This window comes from Primulina tabacum, chromosome 16 (genome assembly GCF_025594145.1).
Source record: "Primulina tabacum isolate GXHZ01 chromosome 16, ASM2559414v2, whole genome shotgun sequence".
Classification (NCBI taxonomy): domain Eukaryota; kingdom Viridiplantae; phylum Streptophyta; class Magnoliopsida; order Lamiales; family Gesneriaceae; genus Primulina; species Primulina tabacum.
The window spans coordinates 3,463,701-3,483,054 of NC_134565.1; the positions used below are offsets into that span (position 1 = coordinate 3,463,701).

At 34.5% G+C, this 19,354-nt stretch overlaps 2 protein-coding genes and 1 pseudogene across 2 annotated transcripts; 2 read left to right on the forward strand and 1 right to left on the reverse strand.

The window, feature by feature from the left end:
• Positions 1–480: 480 nt before the first annotated feature.
• LOC142528771 (gamma carbonic anhydrase-like 2, mitochondrial) lies at positions 481–3,622 on the reverse strand (annotated as a pseudogene).
• A 768-nt stretch (positions 3,623–4,390) lies between these two features.
• Positions 4,391–11,157, forward strand: LOC142528770 (CBS domain-containing protein CBSCBSPB5-like). The gene is made up of 15 exons (XM_075633929.1): positions 4,391–4,480; positions 4,584–4,767; positions 5,593–5,761; positions 7,385–7,517; positions 7,609–7,779; positions 7,919–7,997; positions 8,113–8,226; positions 8,327–8,393; positions 8,639–8,744; positions 8,846–8,904; positions 9,628–9,731; positions 9,803–9,936; positions 10,278–10,363; positions 10,445–10,534; positions 10,718–11,157. Exons 2-15 carry the CDS (start codon positions 4,613–4,615, stop codon positions 10,895–10,897), a joined length of 1,647 nt encoding a protein of 548 aa, XP_075490044.1. The 5' UTR covers positions 4,391–4,480; positions 4,584–4,612; the 3' UTR covers positions 10,898–11,157.
• A 4,267-nt stretch (positions 11,158–15,424) lies between these two features.
• Positions 15,425–17,588, forward strand: LOC142529029 (thylakoid lumenal 17.9 kDa protein, chloroplastic). Its single transcript, XM_075634388.1, has 4 exons — positions 15,425–15,803; positions 16,757–16,874; positions 16,969–17,038; positions 17,251–17,588. Exons 1-4 carry the CDS (start codon positions 15,469–15,471, stop codon positions 17,469–17,471), a joined length of 744 nt encoding a protein of 247 aa, XP_075490503.1. The 5' UTR covers positions 15,425–15,468; the 3' UTR covers positions 17,472–17,588.
• The last annotated feature ends 1,766 nt before the right edge of the window (positions 17,589–19,354 follow it).

Below are 19,354 nucleotides of genomic sequence, written 5' to 3' on the forward strand. Positions count from 1 at the left end.
GTTTGTACAAGAGGTTGTACTAATAAAAGTTTCCAGTGAATTCCACTTAGGTGGAAGAAGGGGGGGTCTTAGGAGTTGTTAATCTTCGAACACCATAAACAAATTCGTGTCTATTTATTACTCTATTTACTTACTATTGCTATTGCTTTTAAAATGCATCGTTAATACATTTTATGTGTTTTTCAAATGTCAAAGTATTATATACAAAATGTTTGATTAAATAGTTTCAGCCAAAACGCTTTTTAAGCATTCAACTTACATTTTTTTTAAATATTTTACAATCTGTTTAATTGATTTCTAAAGTTATTATTTTGAATATTTCCGCTTAGTTTGGAAACAAAATTCGATTTAATTTCTCGGTGCTCAGTTCATTTTCGAACATTCAAAGAATGAGTTATTGTAACTCAATGTTTCTCCCCAATCGATCCTCTCACATAATGACGGTTAACATGTTTCAAGTAATTTGTAAAAGACATTTTAATGATGATATTAAAAATCTACAAATCCAAATAATTTGTAATAATTTAATCATATAAGTACCAAAATAGGAAAAAAAAACTATATTTAAATTATAGCATAATAAATTTTTTTAAACATGTAGATCTACATTTTAAACAATATAACCGGCTCACCAAATTCAATTCAAACCGGAGCACTCCAAAATGACTCCACACTTTCAACAAAAAACCCACTAAGAAACAGAATAATGATGTAGTAAACATAACAAAAAAAAAAAAAGAATCAATGAATGGAAAGCATTCAAGATCATATACAGTTTCTAAGCATAAAAAAATCAGACGAAATTCAAACTAAGAAGTTCAAGGGCCGGCAAGAATCTTACCGTTGCTTATTTCTTCCAAGAAAGTCAGTATAACATACGCACTTCAGATTGAAATCCCGAGGGACTTCTTCATCTTCTCAACTTCCAAATACACGGTCGAGTAAGGTAAAAACTCGGAAAAGTAGCTTTTGCTAAGATCGTTTATAGCAACAGCAAGTTTAGGGATCTCCAATGTCTCCTCATGAGTCAAAGTCCGAATGAACTTTGCTGGATTTCCAGTCCAGAGCTCGCCAGTTGGTATTCTCCTTCCTGGAGGAACTACAGACCCAGCTTCAAGAATAGAGTGTGTCTCAACCAATGAACCCTCCATAAGGATGGAGCGCTGTCCGATAATGCATTCAGGCTCGATCGTGCAAGATCGCAACAGACTATAAGCGCCAACCGTGACAAATCTTTCAATCAATGTTTCTGCTGGTAGCCCTGTCGAATATCAAAGAAAGCTTTAGCAGGCGGCTGCATCACAATGGAATTTCAGCAACTAGAAGCAACAAAATAGCAGGCAAATATTCATAACTACAGGAATTTTTTGCAGTAAATTGGCAGTTGACATGTCCCTGGTGAAAAATTTAGTAATACGGCAAGCTTCTGCCAGAAACCACTTTTCAAAATAACTCTTGTTAACAGTAGGTGGCCTTAAATAACGAATTTATACTTTATTATGCCTAGTCACATGTGAATTGAAGACCAGGAGTTTATCCAGATTTAATATATAAGGATGACATGTATATATTACTCCATTATTTGATTTGACAAGAAAGGCCTAAGAATTAGTATATAAGAATGAAATATATGAGAGTTTCGACGCTAGGGGTTTGTTTCCGCATGTGCTCATATCCCAAACAATAATTTCATAGTTTAACAGCTTCATGAATAAATATCACAATTTCCTTTTTTTTTATTGATAAGAAATGATTTCGTTAACAAACATAGATGTACAGTTGAAATATAAGACATCTTTATGGTCGATTTTTGAAAACATAGAATAAAAACCCAATTCGCATCTCAATTCTCAATGCAAACACATTACACAATCAATTTTCTCAAGTGACAGCTATAATATTAAGGAGCCTGATTCAATTTTGCATCCATTTGTAGGAATGAAATGAATTGGAGAGCTCAACAGTCCTGCAGGTGTTAAAAATCCATCCAGATCAATATGAACCCTCTTTTTGATTCAAGGTCTTTCATGGGATATTTTGAATCAAATATATTTTTAAACAGCGTAAAAATCATGGGACGTAGTGTAGCATCAAGTTACGTAAAAGGAGATGACCTGTGATCAATCAAATCAGAACACTGTGAAGTATATGTATAAGATGAACAATGCAGGACTTTTTAGTCAGTAAAATTCTTCCAAAAGATGAAGCAACAGTATTGGGGGTGTTTCATCTTTCATGGGCAACAATTGAGAAATGTTAGAGGAAAAAGCTTGACTAGCATATTTTTATAGTTTTAGATGTTGAAAGACAAATTTGCCTATAGAATTTTAATTCTAGTATATATTATGGACATTCAATTGCAGCATGAAAATTTCAGATGATCGTACCATATCAATCAATATCAGGAACAACTTCAGTCTTTTGCTCTATCCACTACTCCTGAGCAAACTATTAGCAACCAGACCAAATATCTCTTGATCTACCAAAAACAACGACTTCTACAATGGTGGAACTCAAATATTTTAAATTATAAAGTAACCCAACCGACCATATTTCGATCGCTATACATAGTCAGCTGCAAAAAACAGGAGAGACAATTACTGCTCGCCAATAGGCTAAATAACCGTTCAAACTACAAGCCACTAGTTTCTGCAAAAAGAGTCTATAAAAATACTGTGTCATCACATAAAAAGCTTAATAGGTCAATCTACTGTCAACATCTCGTCCGGTGATACTTCAATTAGCTAACATAACAGTTTAAATCAATCTCCTAGTGGTTCAAAGTTTCAGGCTCCAGTCACCACCAGACACACAACTGAAATGCAAGATATTTTGCTCAATTGCATAGCATATTCTGAAGAAGTTCTAACAACCCCATCTAAAGCGGAATTAAATGACTATCGTTTCCACAAACTTTATCCTATAAGCCAGATAAACAAAGCTGATAAAAATGCAAAAAAATCCATAGTAAAAAACATGTTCCATATTGCAGCATCCATAGAATTGCTAAGGACAAAAAACTTGCCGGTTGCTCTATCAAATTCTGGACAAACACAGAAGGTGAAACAAAACGTACAACCATTTCTGCACAATGTACAACAAGAGAGTAAAAAAACCGACCTGTAGGGGAAGATCAGGCGGCGTGAACAACACATCGCTCCTGCACATTGGAGCAGAATCCAACAGTGATCTTATTAAGATCCTCGCGCAGAATGGCGCTGTTCCACAGGGAGGCGCCGTCGTAGACGACCACTTGACCTGCCAAAACGACATTGGGCGCCACGTAAGAATCGACAGCTGTCTTCGGGATCCACTGCCCTAAAGGTATTAGTACCTTTCTCTGCCCCCTGTAGTCCCATTTCACCCGATATCGCCTGAGCAGGTGGAGCCTGCGGTGGGACCGATGGGACTGCTGCTTCCGCCTAATAAGCCCTGCCCAAAAGAGGTCTGGAGAAGGTTCGTGGCAGGATTCTTCGAATAATCGAGCTGGAGCTGCCATTTTCCCTATTTTTCTTGCTTTGATTTGTAGAAGTGAAGGAAGAAGGTCCAGTTTGTCGAAGGCCGAGTGAGCTCGAAAGATGGACCGTAATGGGCCGGCTCGGGCCTTGGGAAAGTTCGGGTTCGGATATGGGCTACGGGCTACGGGCTACGTGCCCAATTGGACTACCTCAGTAACTCTTGATGATCCAAGTTTTGGAATTTATTATTTTTTAAACAAACTCGCATCGTTATTTTTCGTTAAAATTTTGGTCTAACATAATATTTGTAAATCATGTTAAATTAGACATACGATATAGAGTTGGTCTTTTGTGATACGATCTCACGAATATTTATCTGTGAGACGGGTCAACCCTACCGATATTCACATAAAAAGTAATACTCTTAGCATAAAAAAGTAATACTTTTTCATGGATGACCAAAATAAGAGATCCGTCTCACAAAATATGATCCGTGAGATCGTCTCACACAAGTTTTTTCCTACGATATATTCATCTGAAATTATATTTTTCTTGAAAATTATATTGTTTGATTAAAACTCACAAAAAAATCTTTTTAAAAAAATGATATATACAACAAAATTTTGAATACATAATGAAAAATTATGAGCATATATAAACAATATCACATTCTGAATAAATATTCACAAAATATCTATAATTTTAATAATATATATTGTAAGATTTTATAAATTTTAAAAATAATAAAATTATCCAACTTAAATAATAATAACCAAAAAGAATTAAAAAATTGATTTACAGACGGTTCAATAATGAGCAAAAAAGAACCTCAATACAAGTGCGAGATTAGTGGCTTACGTGTCTGGTCTCTATTGGCTAATAAACATATCCTAATTATTAAAACAAATGTAAAATATAAATAAATAGAAAAATCCTAGTCCCTCCTTTTTCTTTTCTTACAACGTTGGAAATTCATTCATGTAATCGATTCCTCTTTGACTCGTTCAATACCATTACAACAGGCATGTTACTTTCCTGTAATCAATCCAATCTGATCCTGAGTTTTTTTGTTTGTGAACGACTGATTTTGTTTTTGTTGTTTCCGGATTTGTGTATGATTGTTAGGTGGTGAATTGCTGTTGATCGAGTTGGTGATGACGAGTCAAGGAGGATTATCTTCGCGGAAAAGCATGTCGTTGAACAGCTCATCGTCTCAGGCCAGGAGGAAGGCCGCCGCGGCTGCGGCGGAGAACGGTGGCGGAGGAGATTCGTCGTCTCACCGCAAGTCTCTGTCGGCTGCCCGTTCAATGTATGCTCTGTATCTAATTTTTTTAAAGAAATCAGGATGTTTCTATGCTTTGTTATGTTGTATTAATTCTTCAAAAATTTATTGGAAATGCTAGCGAGTCTTTTTCTTATTGCACGCTTGTACTTTTGAATGGTGTCGATGCCTTTTGAATTCAGTTTTAGCAGATTTTTCGTGTGGATACCGAGGGATGCAAGGTGTGTGTTTGCACGTGTTTTGTTTTAGCTTCTATGCTGCTTTATCGTGCTAATTTGGGTGAGAAACGTGTCATTTGCTTGTACTGTTGACTCCTGAGATAGCAAACTTCATTTGGAACTGGTGGTATGATCAATTTTGATGGAAATGCCAAACCAATTTTTTTTATGAATACAAAATTGCTTCCGCAATCAACTTTACAGAAAGTAAAGTTCGGAGATTTTTATCCCTTTTTATGTGCCCGAATTTATTATCTATCGCTGTCATGAAATCGAGATTTGAAAGTAATCTGCAAAGATAATGAAACATATCTTATTAGTAGATAGTGATCAATGTTAGTTAACAAACTCTTCTTGTCGATAATTGCCAGACGCGTGAGGTCAAAAAACATGTTTCATCATACATTGGTGATCACCGTTCACGGTAAAAGTTGTGGACATTAGTGTATTCTATTTAATTCATTGGCCAACAGGCTAATTTCAATGTTTATTTATTTCTTTAGTTTTTGGAGTTACTATAAATGAAACAATTAACAACTTTCTTCATTGTTTGAGTGCATGAGTTTATAGAATCATGTTTTGTTTGTTGATAGTACTATAAACATCTTAAAGGTATTCCTCACATTTTCAACAGGGGACTGACAGGAGAACGAACAGTGAAGCGATTACGGTTGTCAAAAGCCTTGACAGTACCTGATACTACTAGTATCATTGAAGCTTGTCGTAGGATGGCTGCACGTAGAGTTGATGCTTTGTTGCTGACTGATTCAAATGCTTTGCTGTGTGGAATCCTGACAGATAAGGTGAAACGTCTGCCCTTTTTATTGCTTTAAAAGTACTAGAATTTTTTTTTAAAACCTCCCTAGACCACGCCAAGACCTAGCCCAAACCGACCCAAGCCCTGGACACGAGCAGCAATCTTCCTGAGCGAGACAGCAGCCTCGCGTGCACCTTGCTGCCTTGTGCTTCCTCATGTTTTGCTCGAGCCAGCAGCCACCCAAGCCGCACCAGCCCCTAGCCCAGCCCTTGTGCACCCCCTTAGGACCCTAAAGACCTAGTCTAGCCCAGCCCCAAGCCCTCGGCCAAGCCTCTTCCTTCCCTGCGCTGCAGCTGTACCTGCGCGTCCCCCCCTTGATGTTCTCGGGTGGAGTAGTAGCTTGTTAGGACTCCTCCCCAGCCCCTGGTCTCGAGTCCTAGCTTGGCTAGGACTCTTCCCCTGACCCAAACCAAGACCCAGCTGTGACCCATGCTAGGCCATGCAACACCTAACCCATAAACCAATCCTTGACACCCTAAATCGTGAGAAGTGGTTCCAGCTTTTCTGTGGTACGTGTGCAGCGTTTTTAGTGATATTCTAAGGCTCTAAAATCATGTAAAACGTTGTTTGATCATAGCCTATATCATGGCAGCCCCTTACACAATACAAATACATGATTTGGTAAACAAAAACTCAAGTTTAGAATCCATGTGCATGCAATTTCGAAAATAATTATCATGACCCTTGATTTTTCATTCAAAACATGAAACAAATCATAATATGGTGTGATGATGTTTGAAGGAAAGAATTATGGCGTGCCTTTGCGTTTTAAACGCGCGAAAAACCGTTGACGATTGCGAAGACAGGCGACGAACGACCTTGGCTTGAAACTCTCTTGAAACCTTCAACTTTTTCCTTCAATTTGATTGTATGTGCCGTGTGTTTTTGAAAGAAAAGAAAGAGTTTGAGTGGGGAAGGGGAGTGGGACGTGTAGTTGTAGGAGTTAATGGGGAGAAATTGCACTTTAAATAGATAAATAAAACACTAACCAAGCTTAGGCCCATTAGGTAATTAATTAGGCTCATTAGTGCTTAATTAAAATATTTAAAAGATTTAAAAATAATTTTGATTAATAAACTTTGTGAATTTATTAGCCGGGTTGTCAAAACGTTCGTATTTTTGTTGAAAAATCAACACCGATAAAATTTACGTCCCAGCATATAAAATCACCTCAAAACCCTATATTTTCAAAAATAAGAAAAATCGTCACCATTATTTTAAATAATAAAAAACAATTATTTAATGAAAACATTTTCCATTTTCAGCCCTCGGTCTCCGTTCCTCGATCGCAACTCGAATAACCTTTTAAAAAATACATTTTAATGCAACCATGTAGAAAAGTGTATTTAAACATACCAATATGCACAACATAATTAATTAATGCAATTAAATCAATTAATTAAAATACAAGAGAATTTAATAAATCGTATGCATGTGATTCGCGTGGACCTTTAAATTTTCAGGGCGTTACATAAGGTCTGACTCAGATGGGCGTAAATGACAGAACAAAGCGCTTTAGATTTTTATTTGCAATTTTATAATTTACTTTAGTAGTTTCTTTTCACCGAAAAATGAAAAATTTGTTGTTTCTGGCCCTTTTTCATGAAAGGATATAGCTACAAGAGTCATTGCACGACAGGTTAATCTTGAGGAAACACCCGTTTCCAAGGTTATGACAAGGAACCCTGTGTTTGTGCTTTCTGACACTCTTGCAGTTGAGGCCCTTCAAAAGATGGTTCAAGGTTGGGTTTTCATCTAAACATAGGGCATCAGACCCCAAAATTTTTTTTTATCCCCCGCCCCTACCATTTTAATGCCATAATTTGTCCACAGGAAAGTTTAGACATTTGCCAGTTGTTGAAAATGGAGAGGTGATTGCTTTACTTGATATTGCAAAATGTCTGTATGATGCTATAGCTCGTATGGAAAGGGCATCTGAGAAGGGAAAGGCCATCGCGGCTGCAGTTGAAGGTGTCGAAAAACACTGGGGAACATCAGTATCTGGTTGGTGGACGATGTTTCTTTTCAGTGTTTTTTTCTACTGCATTTTCTCACTTTTGTTGACTCTATGATCATATATATTCAAACAATCAGTTTGCTCGACTATTTCAGAACTTACCTTTTTAAACTGGATGATGTGTAGGCACCAACACATTTGTTGAGACACTCCGGGAGCGAATGTTCAGACCCTCCTTGTCTACTATAATCTCTGAGAATTCAAAGTAGGTAATATTTAGACTTGTCTTATTAAATTACTTTGAGTCTTATGACCATTAGAAATTAATCACTGTAAAATGGGATTTTCATAGCCTTTTTACCCCGTCATTCTGTTGATAGGATTGTCACACTTGATCCAAGCGACACTGTGCTAGTTGCAGCCAAGAAGATGCTTGAAATTCGAACTAGCTCTGCTGTTGTAATCATAGAAAACAAACCACGAGGAATACTAACGTGAGTTATGAGGTTTCTCTAATGTTGGAATTTTATTAAATGTTTCTTGACATGATAAAGTTAAGATAATTTGAATTGTGTGCCTTCTTACTCTTGTTAGTTCAAAAGATATGTTGATGAGAGTCATAGCTCAAGATCTTCCTCCAGAATCTACTCTGGTGGAGAAGGTGATGATCTTCCCACTTCTTCCTGCATCTCTTGTTAGAGAATTTTTTTATTCTGCCTGAGTTTTAAATATATTTGATCATTAGATGATAATCATTCAAATTCACTATTAAATGGTATCAATTGAATGGACTGTATAATATCACAAATAACCTGTAATAATATTCATTTACCTATGTTTGTCTAGATGCATATTGACCTGTAACTTCTTTCTCTATCTCTCTCCTCTCCTATATTAATTCTTCAGGTGATGACCCCAAATCCGGAATGTGCTACAGTTGATACCCCTATTGTTGATGCCCTTCATACCATGCACGATGGAAAATTTTTACACCTTCCAGTTGTTGATCGAGGTAGATATGTTTCTCTATTTTTGCTGTAAGCTGATGGAAAGTAGTGTTATGATTTCATTGTTATTTACAATGTACTTGACAAATGCAAATGAAAATCACAGATGGAGTAGTTGCAGCTGTTCTTGATGTGCTTCATATAACTCATGCTGCTGTTGCCACAGTAAGTCAGTAATAGTCGATGATTTTAATGCCGGGAAAAGTTACTGAATTGTGGGTATTAAATTTTCTGCTGATGAATTAGTAAAGGCATGATTATTTTATCATGTCCCAGGAATATTGTTTATCCCTAAACTCTCATCTTGTTTGCTAGACCAGTCTCTGAATAATGTGGTGTTCTTTAGCCGGCTTCAGAGCACTGTACTAACAGAAAAGCTCCATATCTCTTTCTTGCCATATCTGGTGCCAAATTAGTGAAGTTTCTTGGGCATACACGCAATTTTTCAACAATCTATGGAACATATTTCTGTTGAAACACACTAACCATTTTTTGCTGAGAGTGGTTATCATGCCTGTTTAACATCTTGTGTCTGAAGTTTGAACAATTTTATAATATTACCAGACAAATTCAGTGTGCACCATATAATCCATTTACAACTTGCAACAAGCAACATTATTGAACAGTAATAGAATACATATACAGTTTATGATTCTAGCTGAATTTGGATGAAGACCGACCTTTGTTGTCTACTTATGTGGTATGATGAGCAAATCATGTTGGAATTCATATTAACTAACGGTTAAATCCCTGATGTGTGCGAATATATGCATCATTCTTGCTATTTTATATAACAATCGACTTATTTGGTATATTTTACTTATTGATTGAGTTGTCAATGAATAACTTTGTGAAGATTATATTGGCTGATTGATTGTAGTTATCCAGGTTGGTAATACTGCTGGAGTCAATAATGAGGCAAATAATTTGATGCAAAGGTTCTGGGATTCTGCAATGGCTTTAACTCCAGATGACGAGGATGAGACCCGAAGGTTGTGCACTTTATATTAGATACCGTTGTGGATTTGAGGATCTTCTCTTACATTTGTGTATGATGTTTCAGTGAAAATTCATTGAAGATGCCTTCTGAAGGAGGAGAGACTGGCAGATCTCTTCCCTATCCTTCTTCCACCGCACCGAGTAATTTTGCTTTCAAAATTCAAGACAAAAAAGGAAGGATGCATAGGTTTATATGTGGTATGTTTAAGCAACTTCTATTTAATGAAACAAAGCTTTCTGGCTCTAATTGTGTTGCATTAATATTTCATTTGAAATACACCAACTTTGCTACAAACACTAATTTATCTTTTCATCCATGTCAATAGTACTGGCCATTTTTTGTTCCACTCCATTGAATGCCTATTTAACAGTTCAAGTCTGAACACTTGGTAAAATATGTGCTTGCACGTGTATGAAAAAGTTTGTTATTCCATGGGTGAAAAGTTTTATCCGCATCACTGTGTTTTAAATTTTCGACATTTGACGTCTTCCAGTTAATTATTCAATGGTCATGGTTTTTCTTATTGTTCTGATTTTAGATACGCAGAATATGGCTGAACTCATAACAGCCATCCTTCAGAGAATAGGAGACGAGATTGACCGTAACAACCTCCCACATATTCTGGTTAAAAACTGCCGATAAACCTCAATTTCTACCTTATTTTTTCGTTTTCCCTAAATCTTATGAATTGTCATCATTCCACAGTACGAAGATGAAGACAATGACAAGGTCATACTTGCATCAGACGGTGATCTTCAAGCAGCTGTAGAGCATGCAAGATCAGCCGGTTGGAAGGTATCAAAGACTTTTTTCTTGACTCCGTAGTGTTATATTATTAAAAAAACAAAAAGAAGCCCAACACAAATTAAACCAACAAGTTTCCCTTTATGGTACACTTGCATAGCTCATAGGTGTGGCACTTCCCTTTCCTCTCTCTCTCTCTTTAAACTGATGAATCGGATTTAATCAACTTGGCAGGGATTGAAATTGCATCTAGACTATTCAGGAACTCCTGTTCGTCGAAAGGGATCCTACTCCGGAGGCCTTGAATATGCCCAAGCAGACGCTTGGGCTTCTGCATACAGCACTGTTGCAGCTGGGGCTGCAATAGTTGCTGGTTTAGGTATACTAGCATTCTTGAAACGAGCTGGAAATTGACCTTTTCGAGTACTTTCCAGCTGCCTGCGGAGAACTTATTCAATATTTTTTTAGGGTTACACACGAACTTGAGTGCTGTATCTCTATTGGATCTGTATATCGAATATGCATAGAGAGTGTTGATATCTTCACCTGCTGCATGAATGTTTGCGGGTGTGATTCTGACGAAAAATGGATTTGGTAATTCGATAGCTTGTTGAGAAGGGAGTTCTGTTTCTTGTGTATAAATTTGAAGAAATAACAGTTTGGAGGTAGCTTGTGGTCCACAAAATATCTATATTATCACGTGTATAATTTTTGATTTTGTAATAGATAACGTAAAAACTTGTATCTGGAATTTACAATAAATAAAAAGAAAATAAATATCGTAGGCTAGAGAGAGGTGGTTTCTACAAACATTTGTTATAATATTTTTCCTCACGTATTTAAGATTTGTACAATCGATAATTTACGAATCAATGTGAATTCAAATTTTCGAACTGAAATCATGTTGTTCAAATGAACCATATACTCGAGTTTAAACCTGATGTTCATTGGACTCACTTTCCGGACCGAGACCACGTTGTCCAGTGGACTAGCAATCCGATACATACAGTAGGACTAGCAATTCCGATACATACTCTGGCTAATATCATATTTTCAAAATTATACAAAATTTATATATAATTTTTTTAAAAAAAATTTAGATCACCCGGGTTTATATATGCTTGTGGCTCCGCCACTAGATACATAGATCGTTGTCCAGGACTCTAATCATTCATTACCACACATAAACTAATAATTCTAAAAATTTAAATATGCATAACAATATAATACAATATATATGAATAAATCGGTAATTTATAAAAATTTAATTTAAATTCCAGACTGAAATGCCAAAAAAGCCATTATTGAAGGAAAAACCAGTAACCTCGCCTCGATGACTTACTATGTCACCCCGTTGATAAGCTTAATCCAGGACAATCCCTATAATATAATCTGAGTAACTTTAGACTAGGTAAGATCGAGAGTAGATGTTACAATATTTTGATATTCATTTTTGTATAAAATTATACCAGATAGTTTTGGTTAAAATTTTATAAATTCATATTAAAGCAAATATATGTCCATAAATTATGAAACTTCAATAGATGGCCGGAATTATGCCGGAAATTGATCTAAAAATGTGAAAAACTGCTTCTGGCCAGTGTGTGTAGTTGTTCCGATGACCACGCGCGGCTGCATTTTTCTGGGAAAATGTATTTTTGGACGATCTACAACATTTATATTTAACACTTTTCTAAATTTGGAACTGACTAATAGAATATTTTGAAAAGCTACAGTGACTGCCAAGCTCGTTTTGGATGGCCAAAATCAGTATTTCCGGCAACTTTGAGGATGATCGGTCAACATATATGTAAACTAAAAATATTTTGAATACTTTTTATTTTTATAACCAAATTGAAAATCATTCAAGTAGAAAGGGTAAAATAAGCTGAATGTAGCTATTTTAAACACAAATTTTTGTAATTTTTCCAGAAATTGTTCTTCGCGGTTCTTAATTTTTTAGGCACAATCGATTGATTATTTTGTTAAACCTCCAATATTTTCTGGATAAGAGAGGATTGTTGTATAAATATTTGGAATTTTTTGGACAAATGTTGTTATTTTTTCCTTAATTTTTTCTCTTTTTCTAACAACATGTTTTTTCTATCTACAACACTATATTATTTCACTTACTAAGACGCAAAAATTGGCCAACTAAATGTGAGGAAAACAACTTGGAAGGGATCTATTTATAAGCAAGTCATATGTCTTTCATCCCATAAAATTATGATATATTTTTATTTTTAGTTGGATATTAGAGGAGGTGGAGTGTTTAAACATTCTATATTATATAAGATATAATAATATATACTAGTGCATCAATGCACGCGTTGCGTTTTTGTACAATTTTTTATAATTCATTTGGTTTATGATAGACTTAATCTAATTGCGGTGATGATATTCAAAACCAGTAAATCTCGTTAAGTGAAACCAGAAGACTTTATAATAACAGAAGTCTCTTGTCGCCTTAACTAAGCAGTACTCTTCGAGTACTTATCAGTTTAGAAAACAGAAGCAGAACTTGACTCTCTACTAGAAACAGAACCTATCCTGCGTATATTAAATGTTACCGTTACTTTACCAAGTACGAGTATTAAATGCTTCATTAATGCTGAACAAAGTCATTTAATACGCATTATCTATTTTTAGTATGAAACAAGACTGATTGTTCTGAAGCCTTTTTGCAGGAACTATTTTTGGCAATAAAGTTGTTTCTATCAGAAATCAAAGAAGCCGTTTTGATTATAGACGTTGGATTCAAGTTATCTATATATGTGGAACGAATCCATTTGACGTAACAACGCTGATTCTTTATCAAGAAACATACTATCTATCCAACATTATTTTTGAGCAAACCGCGAACCAATCGTCACCTTCAAGCTCAAGTTATAGAAAAGCAGTACACGCTTAAAATCTTACATCTGATTTTTGAGATCATTTTGTACTGCTGTTTCTTCCCCTCTTCTAGTAAAACACCCTATGATATTCTTTTGAAGAAGAGTTTGTAAACTGGAAAAGAGTCTTTTCCAGAACATTGTTATATTGAATCATATTGTGTTGATTTACTAAGAGTTTAAGTAGGCAAAGGATAAGTCCTGCTGAAGTGGGTGTGTACGAGTGTTATACTATAAAATCCAAAGTCTTTTAGTGATACCTTCTGAAAACAGAAGAAGGGGAGACGTAGAAGATTTTATCTTCGAACTTCCAGAAACAATTACTGTTGTATTGCCTACTGCTATTACTGTTTTTCACCCTACTCCATCGGATTGTTTCCGCACTTATTATTGTGATCTGCTGGACGTAATCTTGAACAAGAACAGCTAAAATCTCTAACAGGATTCTAGCACCATTTGCAAAATCTATCGATAAAGGAAAGAGTTTATTCACCCCCCTCTAAACTCTACATCGATCCCCAACAGTTTATATTTAATGAGGATCAAAATGTAATTATAAAAAATAATGAAATATTACAATGTAATTTTGATAAATGAATTAAAAAATTAATAGAAAAAAGAAAGAGAAAAAAAAAAAAGCAAAATAAGAATTAAACCTACAACTTGAAGCTTAAGATACAAATGCTCTATGTGCTAAGCTACATGAGACTTGCATTGAAATTTTAAAACATTAATAATATATATAATTATTAAAACAGATCATGATACCAAAGTAGTTACTCTAAGGGTCTCACACTTAATAATATAGTATATATTAGTGCACCGACGCTTGCGTACTTGTTTAATATTTTTTTATATTCATTTAGTTTATATTTAAATAAAGATCAAAATGTAATTATAAGAAATAGTGTGATGCTATAGTGTAATTTTGATATATGAATTAAAAATAAATTTAAAAGAAAGAAAGAAAAAGATTAAAGTATGAATTAAACATATAATTTAATGCTTATTATAAAGACTCTATCCACTAAGCTACATGTGACTTATATTAAAATTTTAATACTTTATTAATATATATAATTATTAAAGAAGAGAATGACACTAAACGTTAGTTACGTTAAGAATTTCAAATTTAACAACATAATATAGAAAGTTATTAAAATATTATAATTAATAATATTTTATATCATTATAATAATATATATATATATATATTAATTTTCAGTATAGAACAACTGTATATATACAATGTTATTAAATCTCATATAATATTTTTTTAAAAATTATTTAATAATTAAGCATATTTAATGTTATATAGTGTTCAATTTATTAACTTTTACTTTTAAAATAATAAAATTCATTTCATATAATTAAATTATAATTATTTAGAAATAGTTTTATTTATTTATTTATTTAATAATAATAATAATATTATTATTATCCAAATCTATTAATTAAGTTTTGATTAAACACTTCAAAATTTTTGGAGTGTTACAACAGGAATAGTTTTTATATTGTTGGATTTCTGTATCAATATAACTCGGCCCCAATCTGAATACACCGAGAAAAAATTCAATTGATTTAAGGAAAAAAAATTAAAAATATATTGTTGTCCTAAAATTTCAAAGTAATTAAATTTCTTTAAAGAATTGAGTACATTGAAAATAGAGTAAATCTTCTTTGACATTTATGTAACATTCAATTCCATATTAGATTAATAATTAGTATTAGTTGTCACCTATATCAAATTTTAACTGATTTCTAACTGTAACATAATTATGATATGTTAAATCAATAAAAAGAGATGGTCTTTTATGAGACGATCTCATAAATTTTTATCTCTGAGACGTGTCAATCATACCGATATTCACAATCAAAAGTAATATTCCTAGCATAAAAAATAATATTTTTTTATGGATGACCAAAATAAGAAATCCATCTCATAAAATACGACACATGAAACTATCTCACGTAAGTTTTTACTTTATAAAAATGACAACGATGATTTTTTAATTGAAAATAAAAGGGACAAGTTCTAAAAAAAAAAATCAAATTAAGCAACTGAAAAAACTGAATTATTCACCTCCAAAAATGATGTTGGGACCGAGGATTCATCATCATCTTCCTGCCACATTCTTCATCTCCAAACCATCCCTAAAATCTACCACAAAATCTTCTTCGACAAATATTCGGAGTAATTATGATTATATTTTCAAGAATCGACACTGTAAAAAAGACGATAGCGGCACGAATTTAAGGCCTTCCAAATGGTCTAACAACCTCATCTCTCTGGCAATTGCTGTGGCTTTGATCACTCCACTGCCTTCTTCAGCAATACCTGCTTTCGGCTCCAAATCCCTTTCACTTCCTTCCGCCGCTACTCCGTTCTCGCAGGCCCAGAATTTACCTACTGGACTGGAAGATGGGTATTTTTCGCTGTTCTCTGTCCTTCAATTTTAGTTGGTTTCTTGTGTGTAATTTTTTTCATTTGCTCTATATGCTTTTTTTATGTTGAAGGTGTATTGCTGGTTAAAATACGAAAAGGGTTATTGCTGATTTTTGTTTTTTTATGTTATTTTTCTTCTTCTTTGGGAAGGGCATGGTGCTATGGCTTAGAATATAATCCTTAATGAATTATTTGTTTTTTTTTCCCTTGTGTTGGTGTAAGCTCGAGCTTTGCCATTTACGAAAAGACAATAATTTTCAATCCTCGTGACAGAGTATGCCATTATTGCTCCTCAACTATGACAATCGGGATTCAGCACTTCCGTAGATTTCGTTGTTCTTAAGAAATTTTCATGTGAAAAACTCAAGTTGTGTATGATACTCAGTTCAGTTCATACTTAGATCTTCTTCTAAGTCATCTGATAGCATTGTTGTTGATTTGAGCGTGTGATTGTAAATTATTTTTATGTAAATATGTTTTATAAATCAACAATATCACAACTTAGTTGAAAACATGAAATGAAGTTTGATGCACAGAGGTTAACAAAATCAAATCATACTTGAATGTATACCGTGAGTCGGTCATCTGGTATTCACTAGGCGTAAAACAGTATACCATGTGTGTGTGTGTGTCTATATGTAAGTCAAACCAAACACACAGCTGAAGATCTTTAAAGAAGAAAAAGAAAAGAAAGGCTTTTGAGACTTCTGCATCTAAACATACTCCAGTATACTCGGGGGCGGATTGAGAATCCTCAGTCTTTTATTTACATGAGTGCTTGATGTATGCTTAGTCTCTTTCATACTCAATAAGTTGTGTTCATGAATCGTGATCAACATTACCTTTTTGAGTTTGCTAGGAATAAGGGGTCCTTTCAATCTTTTGCAGTTGGATCAAAAGACTTATGACTAATTCAATGATTTTTTATCGCAGGAAAATCCGACCTTGCCCTTCAATAAACCCAGGCTGTGTGTCAAGTAATCCTAAGTCATCAAGCTTTGCATTTCCATGGAGCATATTGGGGAATTCTACCAATAGTTCTGCTGTTCAGGTTTTAAGGGTTCAGTGTTTTCGTGACTAATTCTGTCTCCTAAACGAAGGATCTTGTAGTACTAATTAAAACACATTTTTATAATGACTACCAGTTATTGGAAGATGCAATTCTTAAAACACAGAAGAATGTGAAGCTTCAGCCAGTTGAAGATACACCTTCAGGTGATTAAATTTGTAAAATGGGATTACAAAAATAAGGAATTTGGACGCATTGGCTCAGGGAGACACAAGGGGACCTGTATTATATCCCCTTACATTATGCATAACTTATATCCCGTGGGCTAGAAAATGACGAGTGAAAATTGTGGATTGGTAAATTGCGTTTGTTTGTCTTTTTGTTTTTAAAGTTTTATGATAGTGTGAAAAAAATGTAGGTAAATATTTGCAAGCTGAGGTGGATGGAGGATTTGGTCGGGACGTTCTTGAATTTTTGGTGAATGGAAACGTGGTTGCGTTTCGAGCTATGGCTACCAAAGTTACATATGTGTATCCCTTCACGACGGCCTTAGGCGACTCAAGAGGACAGGAAGAAAGAATGAAGAAGATTGTGAATGAGTTAGGATGGTATGCTCCAAGTTTTGATTATATGGATTAGGTAACAACAAAGACCTTGCACCAGTGATTCTACTTTTAACACCGAAAATTCATTCAATTTGATATGTTTGCACATGATATAGCGTATTGTTCTTTATCATACATTAGTTTTTGTTTTTCTACTGCTTTTATACAGATTTGGATCTTCTACTGTGTTGAAAATACAGCACTTGATGCTGTGCACTTTTTACACGAGATGATCACATGATCATCTTGTAGACATCACACCATACGAGATAAATTTAAAAATTTGTCAGATTAAACGAGATGCTGTGTTTTCAATACAGTAGAGGATCTAAATCCGCTTTTATACGACGGAACGAAAAGTTAACGAGAGTAATTGTAGAACCCGTTAAATCAGACTACGTATAAGTCATGCATAATTATTATTATTTAAATTAAAATGATTTTTTTTAATGCATGAAGATTTTTAATTCATTCTTTTAAATTTATTGAGTCATGATTATTTATTTTATGCAGAAGTTTAGTGTTACCTTTTCAGTTAATTACGCGAGGCCGGACCGGAGTTTGGAGATTGGAGATAAGATTATTAATAGGAAAATATTCCTAAATTTAATTTAAGCCAAGAAATAATTTATTTTAATGATAAAAAATGTTTTAGGATTTTATTTAATTAATTAGACTTAAGTTATTAATTAATTCTTTTATGTTCAATAATTAATTAAAAGCCTAAATTAAAATGTATAAATAATGGGAATAAATTAATCTAGGCCTAATATACTAAAGAAATCATAACCTAACATTTTTAATAATAAATGGTTGGACCAAATCATGCCATGCAAGAAATGGATATCCTAAATTAATTTATTAAATTACTAAAATGCATAATTAGTGTTTTAAAACTTCAAAAAAATTCAAAATACTAGAATTAAGCAATATGTTACCTTGTAATTTCAGCAACTTCGGCCATCACCCAGCTGAATTCCCTCGATCCAACAATCAAGCTCATCATTCCTTATCTCCCTAGCAACAAGAGTAGAAAGTATGGTATTGCCAATAAAACTCCCCATTTGCAACCTTCAACACCTAGTCTTTTCTCCCACCATCCCTTCGAAATCTCTGAACAAAACAGCAGCAAGAAACGTGAGAGAACCAGCAGCCTAATCGTGCAACAGCAAGGGAAATAAGTAAGAAAGAAAAAAAACTCCGTCTCCGCCACGCCGCGTCGTCGTATTGATTTGTTTTCGTTTCAAACAAATCCAAGACATGTTTATATTATTCATTGCTCTTCAATCAAGTCCTATAAGTATTTTTAAGCATCTCATGTTCATGATTTTAACAGCAAAACCGAAATATGACAGCAACATCTTACAAAAATTCTGCACAGCTTTTTCTCCATTTTTATGCTTCACGGTTTGCATGATTTTGATGATTTCAGGGTGTGGTTCGATTCCAGGCTCCCAAGGCTGCTTATGGTCATGTTCTAGGGTGTGTTAGGGTCAAGTTTGATCAAGGGTTCAAGCCCCGAAACTGTGAGTTAGATGCTCCAAACAACAAGCAAGAAACAAGTGTCATAGTTGGGTTTCATTTACTGTCATTGGCTTGTTTGGGGTAGGGTTCGAGTCATGGCTGGCCTAGGGCCAGTAGCCATGGCTAGGACCCTTCCCTAGCAAGCATAGGACGTGGTCAAGTCAGCCCTAAGTGGCTTGAGCCATGTCCCAAGTCGTTTGGACAGAAACAACACAAGTGTCCCTCGGTCTCATTTTTCTGTTTTCCTTCACGTGAGTTGGTTTCGGTTTTTATGAGGTTGGGTGGATCTTGGTTGGTTCTTAGCCCTTAGCCATGATTCATACAAGATCTCATCATGTCTAGATCAAGCCATGGTCGATCACATGGCCACTGGAATGAAATAAGACAGCAAGT